Source organism: Grampus griseus (genome assembly GCF_964374135.1).
Source record: "Grampus griseus genome assembly, chromosome: 15".
NCBI lineage: Eukaryota > Metazoa > Chordata > Mammalia > Artiodactyla > Delphinidae > Grampus > Grampus griseus.
Window position 1 is genome coordinate 44,111,178 of NC_139009.1, and position 16,776 is coordinate 44,127,953.

The following is a 16,776-nucleotide window of genomic DNA, read 5'->3' on the forward strand; positions in this document are numbered from 1 at the left end:
CTAAAATAAGCCCTGATCAGGAAGGAGGCAGAGGCTGGGAACTGAGTCCTCCTGGGAGTTAGATCTGGGAAATACCTTATGCTCTCAACAAAGCATAAAACCAAACCTAAACAAGTTCAAGGTCATAAGCCAGCAAATAATCTACCTATTATTTAAAAAACAGAAAAAACTCACTATTCTCAGAGGATAAGAGAATTCAAGTCTGTGACATCCTATTCACAATGCCCAGTATACAAGTCAGAAAGCAGTGAGCAGAAACTGATCCCAAGATGGCCCAGACATTGGATTTAACAGATTAACTAATGTAGCTACTATAAATATGCTTTAAAACTTTAAGGAAAATATGTTCAACGATTTTACTTTTTTTGTTTGCTTGTTTGTTTTTTTGCAGTACGCAGGCCTCTCACTGTTGTGGCCTCTCCTGCTGCGGAGCACAGGCTCCGGACGCGCAGACTCAGCGGCCATGGCCCACGGGACCAGCCGCGCCGCGGCATGTGGGATCTTCCCGGACCGGGACACAAACCCGTGTCTGCTGCATCAGCAGGCTGACTCTCAACCACTGCGCCACCAGGGAAGCCCCAAAGATTTTACTTTTAATATCTATGGTATACACACAGCATACACAGAGAATCTGAGTAATGAAACTTTTTTAAAAAAAAGAACCAACTGGAAATTCCAGAACTGAAAAAAGAAATGGATGGGCTTAAAAGAAGATCAGAGATGGTAGAAGAGTGGATGAACTTGAAGACATCAATATAAATCAACCAGGGACTTCCCTGGCGGTCCAGTGGTTAAGACTCCACGCTACCACTTCAGGGGGCATGGGTTCGATCCCTGGTTGGGGAACTAAGATCCTGCATGCCACACAGCATGGCCAAAAAAAGAAAGAAGGAAAATAAAACAAAAAACAAAAACATATATATATGTATATCATCCTATCTGAAGAACTGAGAGAGGAAAAAAAAAGACTACAGGAAAATCAACTGTACACATCAAACAGTCCAGCATACATTAATTGGAGACCCAGAAGGAGAAGAGAGTAAAAACTGGGCAGCAAAAAATACATTTGAAGAGAAAAAAATGCCTGAAATTTTCCAAAATTTGATTTAAAAAACAAAAACAAAAGCCACATTGACTTACAAATCCCAGAAATTCAGTAAACCACAGTGCTTTGGAAGAAGTCAGTATACTTATGACTTCACATTCTATGTAAATTAAGGATGATTATATAAACATACCTGACAGCTCTGTGGAAGAATTTAAATCATTATAAAAGCAGCTGCAAACAACAAGCCATTGAAATCAACTTAGCTATAATAATAGTTTAATTTTTTTTCCAGGGCTCTTATTTGCATTTGAAATAAAATATACCATTTTACCAAGTCCTTTAAGACTCTGCAATAGTTAAATAATTAATCCAATCATTCAACAGTGCCAGGGACTGTACTAAGCACAAGGGGCATAGCAAGCAACCAGACTTACAAAGTAGTTGCCTTCGTGGAACTTCCATTCTAGTGGGAGAGACAGATAATAAACAAGTACACAGATAAAGGAAATAAGTTCTGATAAAAGAAACTGTGAAATTGTTTTTTGTGGGGAAAAAAGTGAAAGAAATTAACAAGGTAAAGTAAAGAGCAGTGTCCGAGTATGAGAGTGCTATGTTAGAAAAGAGGATAGAGGTCATCTCTTTGAAACAGAGACCTCTGAACAGAGAAATGAGAGAGAAGCAGTAAGCCATGCAAAGAGGTGGAAGAAGAGTACTCCAAACAGGAAATAAGAAGTGTAAAGGCAGTGAAGTACAAAAGAGCTGAGTATGTTTGGAATAGCCAAGATGGCCAGTGTGACTGAAGTGAAGTCAAGGAAAGGAAATAAAGCAAGAGAGGTAGAAAGAAGCCAAATTTTGTAAGCCTTGGCAAAAAGTTAGCTTTTTTTTTTTTTTAAAGGAAAAAATGAATTTGTAGTTGGAGCTACTCCTAGAAGCACAGCTCATCACCTGCTCGTTCAGGACATAAATCCTGAGGAGCTGAGTGATCTGCCCAAAGTCACAGAGCCAGAGCCCAGGCTTCCTAGTTAGTCAGGACTCCCTCAACTATACCTGGTAATATTAACAAGAATAGGAGTCAGCAAACTGTTTCTGTAAAGGGCCAGAAAATACAGACAGTCCCCAACTTAAGATGGTCTGACAACAATTTTTCGACTTTACAGCAGTGCAAAAGGGATACACATTCGGGAGAAACTGTACTTCAAATTTTGATATTTTCCTGGGCTAGCAATATGTGGTATGATCATCTCTCACAACGCTGGGCAGTGGCAGCAAGCTGCAGCTCCCAGTCAGCCACAAAATCATGAGGATAAACAGCTGATATACTCACAACCATTCTATACCCATACAACCATTCTGTTTTTCACTTTCAATATAGTTTCAATAAATTACACGAGATATTCAACACTTTATTATAAAATAAGCTTTGTGTTAGATGACTGTGCCTAACGTAAGGCACATGTAGGCTAATGTAAGTGTTCTGAGCACATATAAGGTAGGCTAGACTAAACGATGATGTTTGGTAGGCTAGGTGTATTAAGTGCATTCTTGACTTACAACATTTTCAGCTTACAATGGGCTTATTGGGATGTAACCCCATCCTAAGTTGAGGAAAATCTGTACTCTATTACATCTAGTTTCTCTGGTTCAACATTATGCTTGTAAAATTTATCAATATTGTTGCCTCTAGCTGCAGATCATTCCTCTTCATTGCTGTGTAGTAATCCATTGTGTAAATAGAACACAATTTATTTACCTGTTCTATTGCTGGCAGATGCTCTTTGGATAGCTTCCTGTTTGGGGCTGTAATAGAGTGCTACAACAAGACTATTATAGTACTTCTTTTTTTTTTTTGTCGTACGCGGGCCTCTCACTGTTGTGGCCTCTCCCGTTGCGGAGCACAGGCTCCGGACGCACAGGCTCAGCGGCCATGGCTCACGGACCCAGCCACGCCACGGCATGTGGGATCTTCCCGGACCGGGGCACGAACCCGTGTCCCTGCATCAGCAGGCGGACTCTCGACCACTGTGCCACCAGGGAAGCCCTCTAGTACGTCTTTTACTGAACACTGATACACATTACTGTTGACTATATGCCTAGGAATGGAATTGCTGGGACAGAGAGTATGTATATACTCAGCTTTAGTAAGTTCTTCCAAACCGTTTTTCAAAGTGGCTATACAAACTTCACACTCCCATCAGTAATCTATCTTCTGGTTGCTTCACATCCTCATAAACACTTGGCACTTTCAATCTTTTTCTTTTTAGCCGTTCTGGTAGGTGTGTAGTGTTTACTCTTACCTTAATCATCAGTCACTTCAAATTCTCTTTGGAAGTAGTTGAGATACGAATAAATAAACAAAATATAACATTGTCTTTATCCTGAGCTCCTTTGGGACTCACTAGCCTGGGAGTACAAGTGAAGTTATGTTAAACTGTAAACTAAAATTTCAAATCCTGACATTGGGGTTACAGAAGAAACAAGCTGATAACAGCTATAGCTGGCTGACGGTACAAAGGAGTTCACTATATTATGTTCTCTACTTTTGTATATATTTTAAATGTTTCACAATAAAAGTTTTTAGTATTTTTCACCAGTTCATGGCCCCACTTGCATAATATGGAAGCTATATCTCCTGACAAATTCTACCCCACTAAGGACTTCTGATCTTCTAAATAATCCTGTCATCTTCTCTGAGACACCTTCCTGATGTCCACAGTTGTAAAGGCCACTTGAAGGTTATAACTGGCACAGTGTCAATGAGAATGATGTCACCCAAGCCATAGGTGCCATTTATTTCCCAATTCTGAATATGCAAGATGCCAAAGTGATGCTGGTTTCCCTGCAGTGCCCACTGTATAGGCAACATGCTACATCTGAGCAGCAGCGGAGAAGATGCCCTGTTCCCAACCTAACCCACAACATGCTCTGTCACCGAGCTTCCTACAGAGCAGGGCTGCTCATATCCCTGCGCCTCTCAGAGGTGCTCATGGAAACGGATCCTTCACCTTCCGCCTTCAGCTCCTCTCACTACAGGGCTCAAATATGAATCCCGGAAGCTGGAAAACCAGGCTGTTCTTCCACCCTTGTCTCCCAGAAGCCCCTCTACCACCCAGTTACTCAAATAAAAATCTCCTCCTGAAAACCATTCATTTTGCTCCTGAATTTGCCACCTACTTATTCATGACACAAGTGCTCAGGCATCTCAGACATATCTGAATTATAATTTAGGATCACAAGATGATGCCCTAACTCTAGCGGAAAGAACACAGATAGTGTAGTCAGGCACTCTGTCCAGCTGTGAGCAAGTTAGTCTCTCAACCTCATTACACATATAAAATAAGGATAATCTACTTACCTATGGGCTTTTAGTTGATTGAATAATTAATATAAGTGAATATAGTAGGTGCTCAATAAATGTTCCTTCTTTCTCTCCCTCAGTCTCCCTTACCCCTTTCCTGATATATAACTGGTCAACTTCTTTTCCTAATAAACTCCACAAATAGGATACTCAGAAGGTTAGCTTTTCAATCATGAGGAGTTAGGCCATAATTACAGTTCCCTCAATACTAATACAACTCTCTGACTAAACTCATATTGGTCACCTTCACTCCATGCACCCAAAGGACTGCCTCTTCCCTTTGCAGGATCAATCCTTTTGTCCAACAACCCGATTAACTGCAACCATCATTCAGCACTACAAGAAGTGCATATCCAGGTTCCCTCCTAAGTGAGAGTGCAGACCCTCAGGTTTACCCAATTTATTGTCCAATTTACTTCCTCCATGATAATTACCCACAAACCAGTCTTATTAGTTTAAATAAATGTTTATGTTTATCTTTCCTCCTCCACAGCCATACTGATCTTGTCTTACAAACATATACACTATTTCCCATCCTCAAAAAAGGAATCCAAAGCCCATAATCCTCTATCTTTCCATGGCCACCACCTGTATTCACTTGCCAGATTTTTCTCTCTTCCAAAAAACAGAACTAGGTCTATAGGCAGATGCTGCTTATACAGAACTTTTATGCTCTTTCTTTTCCTTCCACTTCTTGTCCAAGTTTGCAGAGACCTAAAGACATTTCCTTAGACTGGAGCGTGAGTCTGATAATCACCTAATCAACCATGGATAATGAGGGAAATTCAGCTGCAATTTCTACCATCCCACTGATAAGCAAGCTGATTGGCTAAGCTGGTGTTTCTTTGCTCCCTCACCTCTCTACATGGGACCCATCTAGTACCGCACGCTACAGCAAAGGAGGCCAACATTTCAAGGACAGAAGAGGACTACAGCTCAGTTAAGGGTATACAGAGAGCTGTGCTCTCTGATACAGAAGCCAGTAGCCATATGTGGCTATTTAAATCTAATTAATTAAAATTAAATTAAATTAAAATTTGAGTACCTCAATCAAACTAGCTTCATTTGAAGTGCTCAAGAGCCACACTTGGCTAGTGACTGGACGGTACAGATTTAGGACACTTCCAAATTCTATTGGACGGCTCTGGTCTAGAGTTTAGAATTTAACTAAATTGGAATTTAACCTAGAATACTAGGCATATCTATCTCCAAGATACACGCCTGGCAATGAGGACAGGGAGCCAGGCCATTAGTTGTGGCTCCTATGGTTTGGGGCAGGTGTTCAAGGACAGAAAGGAAATGAGTAATTCTGGAACCTGGAAAAGTACTGTGGATTCCCAGAGAGAAAAAGAAAGCAGAATCATAGGATCTGGTATTACACTGGCATTGAACAGAGACCAGAGCCCAAGGATAAAGAATAAACATGAAATAAAACACCCCATTTGGAAGACAGAGCTCAAAAGTGTCTGGGGTACACACAAAGATGGGAGAAAGGCTTTCCTCCCTTCAATCCAAACAGGTATTGTCTGTAAGACTCTAGCTGAGACAGCAGAAAAGAAAAAACAGAAGCTCTGATGGCAGGGACACTGCCCCTCCCACAACAGGTCAGGTTATTGTGCTGAAGAAACCTGTAACATCAAAAGTCTAACAAAGTAAAAATGATATGAGAACATCATTACCTGCAATAATTTCTAGGGAGACATTTATATTTTTGAAGAAACACATCTTTCCATTTCCTATATTTAAGAGGGAAAAAGAAGTAATCTGGGATAACATAACCTGAATAACAAAATATTGTTGAAAAGGAGAAATCAAGGAAGTAGAAGCAGCTGCTGACCCACATATAACTTCTAACCAAAATCAAAACTCAGTTGAGGCATGTAGCACACTGAGTGCAGTCACAAGCCCCACATGAAGATTTCATGAAGACATGGACTTAACATAGGATTCTCATCTGGGAGAAATATGGCAGAGCTATACATACATGTAAGTAATAAATCTAACTAGGATTACTAAACTCTAACTAAAAATAGTAAACAATGATCATTATTTAATGCAGCACTCATTAAACAATAAATTTCTAAAGGAGGGATTTTTTAAAACGTAATTATCCTATTGAATACTCTTTTGGAAAAATGCCTAATGTGACTATGTGTTTTAGGGAATTACCGTAGACAAGTTCTGTACCAAATGCAAATTGCAGTGAGCTGAGTTTTACATCTATAAGCTAGAATATACTCTTTCATCTTGAGGCTCAGATTGTGACAGTAGTTCTACTGAGAAACATCACAGTCAGCAAGGCTGTAATGAACAGTTTAACCACAGGCTGTCCATCTCCTCTAGTTATAGCAACAGGTTGGTGATTTCTGAGGGCCTCAGAGATCACCTACGTATTCTATTAGTACATTTGATTTATATATGAATTTTTAACTGTATCTATGCTTCTTAAATTCTACATGTACTCTATTCTCCATTATGCACTTCATTTTCCTCTACAATTCACTGAAAATAATCTTTCCATTGTATATCTAATTTGAATAAAACTTTTTTCCCTACCTCTTTCACAAAGCAAAAAAGAATGTTCGTAGCCATTTTATCTACTGTGTATTTCTTTGGTCCTGTGGTTACACTGACACCTGGTGGCACTAGAAAAGAAACTAGACTGCAATGACAAGTGATTTTTTTTTCTAGTGTTTTGAATTTATTCTATGTCACCTCAGATTTTATGTTTTTCTAAGACTACCTATACCCAGGACAGGAGAACTATTAAAGTACTATACTAACTCCACTGACAGCATATGTTAGTTTCAACTTTTTACTCCGACAAAGTGACTGGCAAGGATGGAGAATTATTTCAAGAATGTCACTGGGTAAGTAGGACTACCCACAGTTATTTATTTCATAATTAAATTTTATAATCAGAATGGTTATAAAGTAAGGCTTTCCCATCAAAGACATATATCATAATTTCAAACCACTCTCCCTATATATACAGATATATTTCTATAATGTGTCTTGGCCATGAATCCTTAGTCTGAAATGTAGTATTTGATTGCTACTTAGAAAAATTTTTTCTAAAACTGTAATGAAAAGTTACACTTCTTTCTTACAAAGGACCTCGTGTCTGCTCAACGACTAACAATCTTAAAGATGTATACTGATGGTAAAAACCATGACCAAATGGACAAAATTCATTATGTTAGGAATATAACAGAAAGATTGTGGTCAGTACCCCAATCTAATTCTACATGTTGCCAATGACATGTCTCTGTTTCTGACAGAAAGAAGTCAAATGGGCAATAAGCCATCAGAGATCATATCCAGAAAAACACATCTTTCAATCACATGAAAGTCTTAGAAGACAAAAACCTTATCATTTTTCCATATGTCTCCCCACCAACAGAGTCAAGAGAAACGTTTGATTTAGATAGCTGAGCTAGAAAAGTGAATTCTACCACTTTCTGTAATTATCCAATTCACGTTTTTGAAGTACTCATATAGCAGTAGTTTCCTTATAGGAGCCACCTCTGTATGATCTCCACAGTATGGCTTAGAGAAACAGATCATTACACTGCGGAGTCCCTATCAAAGAAAAAGTATGTGGCAAAACATCCCTCATCCCAAGGACCACTCCAGTGTTTAGGACCCTGCACTCTCACTGCCAAGGGCCTGGGTTCAATCCATAGTTGAGGAACTAAGATACCACAAGCTGCAGCGTGGCACGGCCAAAAAGTAAATTAATTCATTAATTTAATTTAATTAATTATTCAATTATGAACATGCAAGAACTCAAGGAACATTATTCCCATGGGTCCTTTCAGAGGACTCTGTTAAAGGAAGAATTTAGTTAACCAAACAAGACTGGAAAAACCATGGCAAAATAACTGATGATAAACTTCTAAGCTACTGAACCACATAACTATAAGAATAAAATAAAATGAAGGTATTAAGATGCCAGAATAGGATACAAAATGTTATTTCCACTGACAACGTTAATACAATATAACTAACAAAATTTGGCAAAGGACAGAAAAAAGAAAAAGAGTTACACAGGAGAATACAGGGATATTGATTTCTTCATTTTTAAAAGCCAGAAGTTTAATTCTATCAATCAAACGTGACTAATAAAATGACAGATAGCGTAAATACATTTAATTATACGAAGGTAACACAAGAAAGATAATAAATATACTAGCTTCAAACTGCTTATCTTAAGGAATGAAAAGATACAGTCTTAAAGCACTGAAGAGTATGATATAAAATAATAAAAAGTTACATCAAGAAAGTAAATAGAACATGAAATTAACATTTTTAAAATGTAACTTTTTAGTGAACAGCCATACTTCAGACCTGAGAAAACTCAAACTCCTATTTTCAAGAACATGTCCTCAAATAAAAATGCTTAAGTTATAATCCTTAAGGAAGATGATTAATCTTTCCATTGAAAGATCTAAAAATAACTCCAAAGATTAAGTTTAATTAATATAATACATATTAAATATACGAATGCTACACCTCAAAGTTCATAGCACCTCAAAAAATAACTCTATGAATGATCACTAATCCATGAAAATACTAGTGAAAAGTGAAATACAAGTTGGTTTGTTCAACTCTGGAATATATCAACTGAGTCAGAGTTAAAGGATAGGCCACACGAGCTAAAGTATGACATATTTTACAATTCAATATTGAAATAGGCGGCCTCACATAACACTGCTTATAAAAAACTTTGTTCCTAATAAACATTACAGCTATGTTTAACGTTGAAGTTTACACAGACTAAGCAGAGACTCAGAAGAACAAAAAATGAAAAATAATCCATCAAAAGCCAAAACAGCATGCTGTGCAGTTCTCATAGAAATTGTTCTGTGAGGTCGCACTGGGTTGGATTTGAGCCTCCAATTTATCAGTGCTGTTTTAAATACAGCAAAATAAAAAGAAAATCTATTTCCTATATAATCAGCTATATTTTCACTTAAATCTACTATATTTATAAATAATGGTATTCATATTTCCAAAGCAGTTTTTACAAATCTATCCTTAGAATATTTACTGTGTATGCATTTATAAGGCAAGGGAAGGGGAGTGGAGAGAGAAGACAAGAGTAAAGAAAGGAAATAAGAGGTAGACTCCTTGTTAAACATAAACTTTAAATTGCATGTTAGCAAATGATGTTCTATAAGAACAATTTTCACGTGGAAAGATACGGAGGAGAAGTTTCCTGAATTTGTGGGATTTTCTCATTTTAATTCTTACTGTCATTGAACTGAAAAGCTTCCTTCTAAACTCCATTTTATGAAAATCTTGGTGAGTTCTGTGTAGGAAAGATATTCCCATTATAAACAGTGGAGTAGTAAAATTTCTTACTGTCTGCATTTAGCCTTTAGTTCAATCATAATGACACACCACTGATGTTGATGACTTTTGCAGTCACCTGAAAGTTTCCATAGTTCTGTATTCATTTTCTATCCCTTCATCCCCCAGTTTAGGTGTTAACTGGGCCACAGGATAGGTACTACAACATGCAAGGGAATATAGCTTCCCTAGTGGGGAGGGGTAACATACTCCAAAGTTTCAGCAATGAACAGTTTGGAAAGATAAAGCTACAGATGGGGAAGGAAGCTATACTAGACAGGCAGTCCCCCTTTCTCACTTTAAGTCCAGGTGGTCCAACCACTCTTCCTTACCTAGAGATTATCATCTATAGCTTGGTGCAAACCTTGAAGTGTTCTGGATTTTGTTTTAATAAAAAAACCTCTTCCATTATAGATGGAAACACAGATCACTATGGTTATTTAAAAGAGGGAGAAATATACAGGTAAGTAAAGCACATTGCTAAAGTTTGTCATATTATTTATGGGTCAGAGCAGACACTAGAGCCCACAACACCTAACTAAACAAAACACCTAACTGAAGAGTCACATATCCATTCTTTGTCACTATGTTTTTGAAAAAGCTCAGCCTGCACTTTTCCTTTTCTCTTCCTTTTTAAAAAGTACTCTACTTCCGGGCTTCACTGGTGGTACAGTGGTTGAGAATCTGCCTGCCAATGCAGGGGACACGGGTTCGAGCCCTGGTCTGGGAAGATCCCACATGCCGCAGAGCAACTAGGCCCGTGAGCCACAACTACCGAGCCTGCGCGTCTGGAGCTTGTGCTCCGCAACAAGAGAGGCCACGACAGTGAGAGGCCCGCCCACCGCAACTAGAGAAAGCCCTCGCACAGAAACTAAGACCAAACACAGCCAAAAATAAATAAATAAATAAATAAATAAATAAACAAAAAAACCCTCTACTTCCAAACAAGGACCTAATACAATTGATACAGTACTTGAGCATGCTGAGTACTCTATGTACTATATATCCTTGGGCTTAAACTCTCTGCTTGAGTCAAAATATTTTTTGTATTAGCCAATACAAAACATAATTAGGATGGTAGTTTGCTGCCAAAGAAACTAAATAAATCCTATTACTAAAAATAAGTGATTTAAACTTTTTCACTGGTGTGAATTATCCTGGCAACTCTTCCTTCATTAACATAAAAAACAGCAAGTATATCCTGAAATATAAATCACTAAAAACTCTGCATCTCTAATTTTCTCCAAATAGTTATATAATAAGTAAGCACGATGCTGAATTTAGTAAATGGGACTATTATATTTTGAAACTGTAAACTAAGTGATCAAGCTAGCATTTCTCAAATAGTCCCATGGAATATTAATGTTTTTTGAGATAGTCCCCCTAAGTGTTCCACAAATAAAAATAATATTAAGGTCAAATACATTTCAAAATGCTGGATTAAAGTTAACATAAGTGATATTTAAAAAAAATAAGTGATATTTTATAAGAAGCTATTTCAGAGACCTTCATTCTTTCATTCAACAAATAATTTACTGCATGCCTACCATATACCAGACACTGATCTGAGTTTGGGAGTTACAACAGTGAACAAGATAAATAAAATCCCTGCTCTCATGGAACATTCTTTCTAGTGAGAGGAGTCAATAAACAAAGTAGCAAATAAATAAAATAATTGCAGCCAGTGATAAGAACTATGAAAATACTAAAACAGGATAACATAGAGTACAGAGGATACTGCAGACTAGGTGGACACATAAAGCTACATGGCTACTAATTTTTGTTTTTCTACACTGGGGAATACAGAACATAGCATTTCCCAAACATATGTTGATCAGGAATACTTCTGTCAATGAACATCTATTAATAGCTCACTGAATCAATTCAGGAAATGCTATTCTAACCAATACACAGACAGTAGAAAGATCAAAACTTAAATACAGAACTTCTGATCCTAAATACAGTGTTTTCACACTTCCTCATCTGTGATAGTAGAAATAATAATAGTACATATGTCATAGAATCATGGTGAAAATTAAACAAGGTAATTCATGTAAAACATCTGACACAGGGTTTGGTACACATTCTCTGCTTAATAAATTTTGCTGTTACTATTAATACAGTACTCTGCACATGATATCTTCCTCTGTCATCCCAGGGTGACTTATTTTTCCCTCTTTTAATACATTGAACACGTTATTTCTAACTCTTTTACAGGACTTAATTCCTTTTGTTCACGCCTCTATGTTAGATTCCTTGAAGATAACAACTAGAATAGAGATTGCACTTAGCACGGCTTCAGTGAAAGCTTAAGCTTACTATGTAGTTGTACAGAATATCTGAAGTGGGTTAAATGTGGATGTGGTACAAAAAAAAGAAACTTTACATAAAAAGTAATCTCCCCTCTAGGAAACTCAAACCATATTACAGCAAGGCTTCCATGAAACATCTTCATAATAGTATATATCACATATTTAAAACACTTTTATAAATTAACATCACCAGTAATGGATCATTTTCTTCCTGATAAGATGCACTAAGATACCATTTCACTTCTGTGGTATTCCTGGAGAAATGTATAACCTGTACTTTATCAAGAAAAAACATCGAACAAACCCAAATTGAAAGACATTCTACAAAATAAATGGCCTGAACTCTTCAAAAATGCTAAAATCATAACAGATAAAGACTGAAAAACTGTTCCAAATTACGGGAGGCTAAAGAGACATAACATCTAAATATAATAAATAATCCTGGACTGATCCTGAACCAATTAAAAAAATTTTTTTTTATTTGCTAAAAAGGACATTAGTGGAGCAACTAGCAAACCTGAATAAAATCTGTAGATTAAACAACAGTACTGTATCAGTGTTAACTTCCTGATTTTGATTATTTTATGGCAGTTACATAAAAGAATTTCATTGCTTCTAGGAAGTTCACACAGAAGTATTTATGGGTAAAGAAGCTTTATGTCTACAATTTAATCTCAAAGGGTTCCAAAAAAATAATACATGGATAAATATATAGGGAGAAAAAATGATATAGTGAACAGGGCAAAAGAACAGACTTTGGGTGAAAGGTACACAAGAATCCTTTGTACTGTTATTTCCATAAGTCTGAAATTATTTCAAAACAAAACACTTGTCTAAGAACAGAAAAAAAAGGAAAGATGGCAAATAATCATATGAAAAGATGGTCAACATCATTAGCAATCAGGAAAAACACAAATTAAAATCACAATGAGATACCACTAAATCCCTATTAAAATGACTAAAATGTAAAAAAAGAAAAAAAGAAAAATTTGTCAATACCAAGTGATACGGTGAGGATGTGCGACAACTGAAACTCTCAAACATTACTGGAGGGGATGCAAAATGGGAGAGTCACTATATAAGAAACTTACAAATTGTTTTCCAAAATTAAACATACACTTACCACACTAACCAACAATCCTAAATATTAATTCAAGAGAAATGAAAACTTATATTCAAACAAAACCTGTGTGCAAAAGTTTGTGGCAATTTATTCATAATCACCAAACACTGAAAACTCAGATGTCTATCAACTGGTAAATAGATAAATTGTGGTGCATTCATACAATGGAATACTACTTAGAAAGAAAGGAATGAATTACTGATACATGCAACAACATGTATGAATCTCAATAGCATTATGCTAAGTGAAAGAAGTCAGTCTCAAAGGTTACATGTTGTATTGTTTCATATATATTTATGACATTCTGTAAAAAAAACAAACTACAGGGGAGTTCCCTGGTGGCCCAGGATTCTGGGCTTCCACTGCTGTGGCCCAGGTTCAATCCCTGGTCAAGGAACTGAGATCCCACAAGCTGCAAGGCACAGCCAAAAAAGAAAAAAGCAAACTACAGGCATGAAAACAGAAAACAGATCAGTGGTTATCAGGGGTGAGGTAGGGGGAAAAGGTTGATTAAAAATAGGCAGCATGATGGAATTTTGCAAGGTGATGGAACTGTTCTGTGTCTTGACTGTCATTGTCATTACACATTTTTATGCATACATCAAAACTCGTAAAACTGTACACTAAAAAGAATGAATTCTACTGCACATAACTTTAAGAATATATATTCTTAAGTTTACAAGGAAAAAATTATTTTCATAGATATTTTATTCTCAGCCCAATAAAGACTAGGTAGGTACTATTATTCTCATTTTATAAGTGAGGAAACTGAAGCATACAGTAAATAAATGAACATATGAATTACATGTGGCAGGACCAAAACTATAATCCAAATACACTGATTCTGTACAAATGTTTTATTCTCTTAACTTTCTCATGTTCCACTAAACTTTATGGGCCACAATGTCCCCAAAGACAAACAGGATGAAAGGGAGGGAGGAAGCTAAAAAGACAGGTATTAGAAGTATGCCCTTCAGAATTTGGCCTTTGTTTTTTTTTTTTAATATTTACTTATTTGTTTGTTTGTTTATTATTTATTTTGGCTGCGCCGGGTCTTACTTGCAGAACACGGACTCTTAGTTGCGGCATGTGGACTTCTTAGTTGCAGCACGTGAACTCTTAGTTACTGCATGCGGATTTCTTACCTGCAGTATGCAGGATCTAGTTCCCCAACCAGGAATCGAACCCAGGCCCCCTGCATTGGGAACACAGAGTCTTACCCACTGGACCACCAGGGAAGTCCCTGGCCTTTGTTCTTAATGAATTAAAAAACGACCATAGGGCTTCCCTGGTGGCGCAGTGGTTGAGAGTCCACCTGCTGATGCAGGGGACACGGGTTCGTGCCCCGGTCCGGGAAGATCCAACATGCCACGGAGCGGCTAGGCCCGTGAGCCATGGCCACAGAGCCTGCGCGTCCGGAGCCTGTGCTCCGCGACGGGAGAGGCCACAACAGTGAGAGGCCCAAGTACCGCAAAAAAAAAAACCAAAAAAAGAAAACCAGACCATAACTGAAGAAGTCTGAATAGTGATCCATATAGGCAACAAATTAACTAGCGTTAAAGGTTTAGCTCATGATTTCTTCCATAAAACATTCTTAATTTCTTAATGCTGAGAAAAAGCAAAAGCAAACATAAAACATTCACAGGTAACCCTGTAACTAATGCTACAATTTAAACTCTACCTGGTCTTCAGAACAACATTGAGAACAATGATAATGACTACAATTCAGAACAGGTTTTACAACTTTAAGTAAATATTTAAAAGATATTCTCAAATGCTATCACCCAAGGGTAGAAAACAAAAAAGAACCTTTAAAAATACCTTTTGGTTTCAAAATCAAAGAAGTGACAGTATAATATTTGCCAGAGAACATACTATAAATACAACAGCTTTAGGGAAAATTAAGCTTAGTTTCTTTAGCAAAAAATAAAAAATTGTATCTGTACCACAAATAATATACTTCACCTAAAAACAGTGGTGTGGTTTCCTCTAAAGTAGTGGCATTAGGATCTGCCCCAGCTTCTAAAAGAATCTGTATGATCTTCCAATGTCCTTGACTTGCAGCAAGATGTAACGCACAGAAACCCTCAAAAGTCTTTGTCTTAATGTAGTTTTTAGATGAATCTATGAAAGAATAAAAAACTATCAATTAGAAGGTATCACTTCTATTTCTTGGATTAAAAAGCAAAGATTCCAAGAAGAATTTAACAAACTATTAAAAGATAATTATAAATGGGAGGTCTCATAGTTTAAAACTCTCTAGAAAATCAAGAAAAAGTTCTACAAGGGTCACAGTATAAACAGCTTCCCAGTAGTCTTAATACAAATTCTGCCCACACACTCATTTTCTCTTCTCTAATTTTTGGTAAGTGGGGGAAGGAGAGCAGCAGGAATTGAAAAGTAATAACACAAAAGCAAGATCCAAAATTTACTGAAATATTAATAAATTTGATTCTTTTATTTCTAAATTTCCATGAGGAAAATGGTCTCACCTGTAGCATTACTTCCTTGTACTCAACTAATAAGATGAAGGTATTTCAAATACTCCTTTTCTAACCTAAAACTACATTCTAATCATTAATGAAGCCTACATTTCTAAAATAATAAAATGCACTCCAAAGAAACTGAACAATGGCATACGATTTATAAGGAACTTATGAGTTGACTTAAGTTTTCTGGGTTTGTTATGAAAATCTCAAAGTTTTGGTAACATTCAAATTATGTAAACAATGTCCACATTAAATTTTTTGTAAGTCCACAGCAAAAGATAATATTAAGTGACTTTCTTACCTTTGCTTCCAAAACAATAAAATTCTAAACCCACAATAGAACGGTGGGTTGAATGGGGGAGGCATTTCTGAGACCATTGATAAACAAAAACAAAAAATAAACAAGTAAAAAAAGCTTTAAATAATATTTTCTTGAAATACCAGAATTAAAACTAACGCTCCTGACTACAATAATCATCTGTTTTAAGTAATTCCTGCAATCATAACTGCTGAAACTGTCAGTCTAAGCCATAATAATATTCAACTAACAGCTTGTAAGCATAAATAAACAGCCTCCAACTTTACCAGATACACAACTAAATTGCAAGATAGGGTAGTTATGTTTTAAAAGTTCCTATCACGAAAACAGTGTTCCCAGATTAGTCAGAAGCTGACATATATTCAGATATCCACAAAACTATAAGGTTAAGACATGAAAAACTAGGAACACACAGATATATATAGATACAGATATGTAAATAGCTCCCAAATAGAAAATTTCAACATTATAAAGAAGCTGATTCTTCCCAAAATAATAATAAATTTATTATAATTCTAATCAAAATGTCAACAGAGCTGGGTATTAGTTCATTGATTGGTTTTATACTTGTAAAGTGACTCAAGTTGATGGGGTTACGGAGGGCAGGTAAGTATAACAAAGAATTTAGAAAAATAAAAGAAGGAATATATTGGGGGGAAGCTAGACTTACTATTAAACCATGTGTTAAAGTTAGAATAAGTAAAATAACATGGTCCATCTGAACACAACACTTGATCACTACACTACACTGCCTTATTTATCTAAGGATTTCCAA

At 36.6% G+C, this 16,776-nt stretch overlaps 1 protein-coding gene across 2 annotated transcripts in view; it reads right to left on the reverse strand.

The window, feature by feature from the left end:
* The window catches only part of ASB3 (ankyrin repeat and SOCS box containing 3), a 93,778-nt gene that overhangs the window by 39,463 nt on the left and 37,539 nt on the right, over positions 1–16,776 (reverse strand). Inside the window, exon 3 of one of the 2 annotated variants that reach the window (XM_082672499.1) lies at positions 15,159–15,317. The exons of the other annotated variant lie outside the window; for it this stretch is intronic. Within the exon in view, the coding sequence (XP_082528625.1) occupies positions 15,159–15,317 (159 nt within the window). The remainder of the gene's footprint in view (positions 1–15,158; positions 15,318–16,776) is intronic. 2 annotated transcript variants of the gene reach the window in all.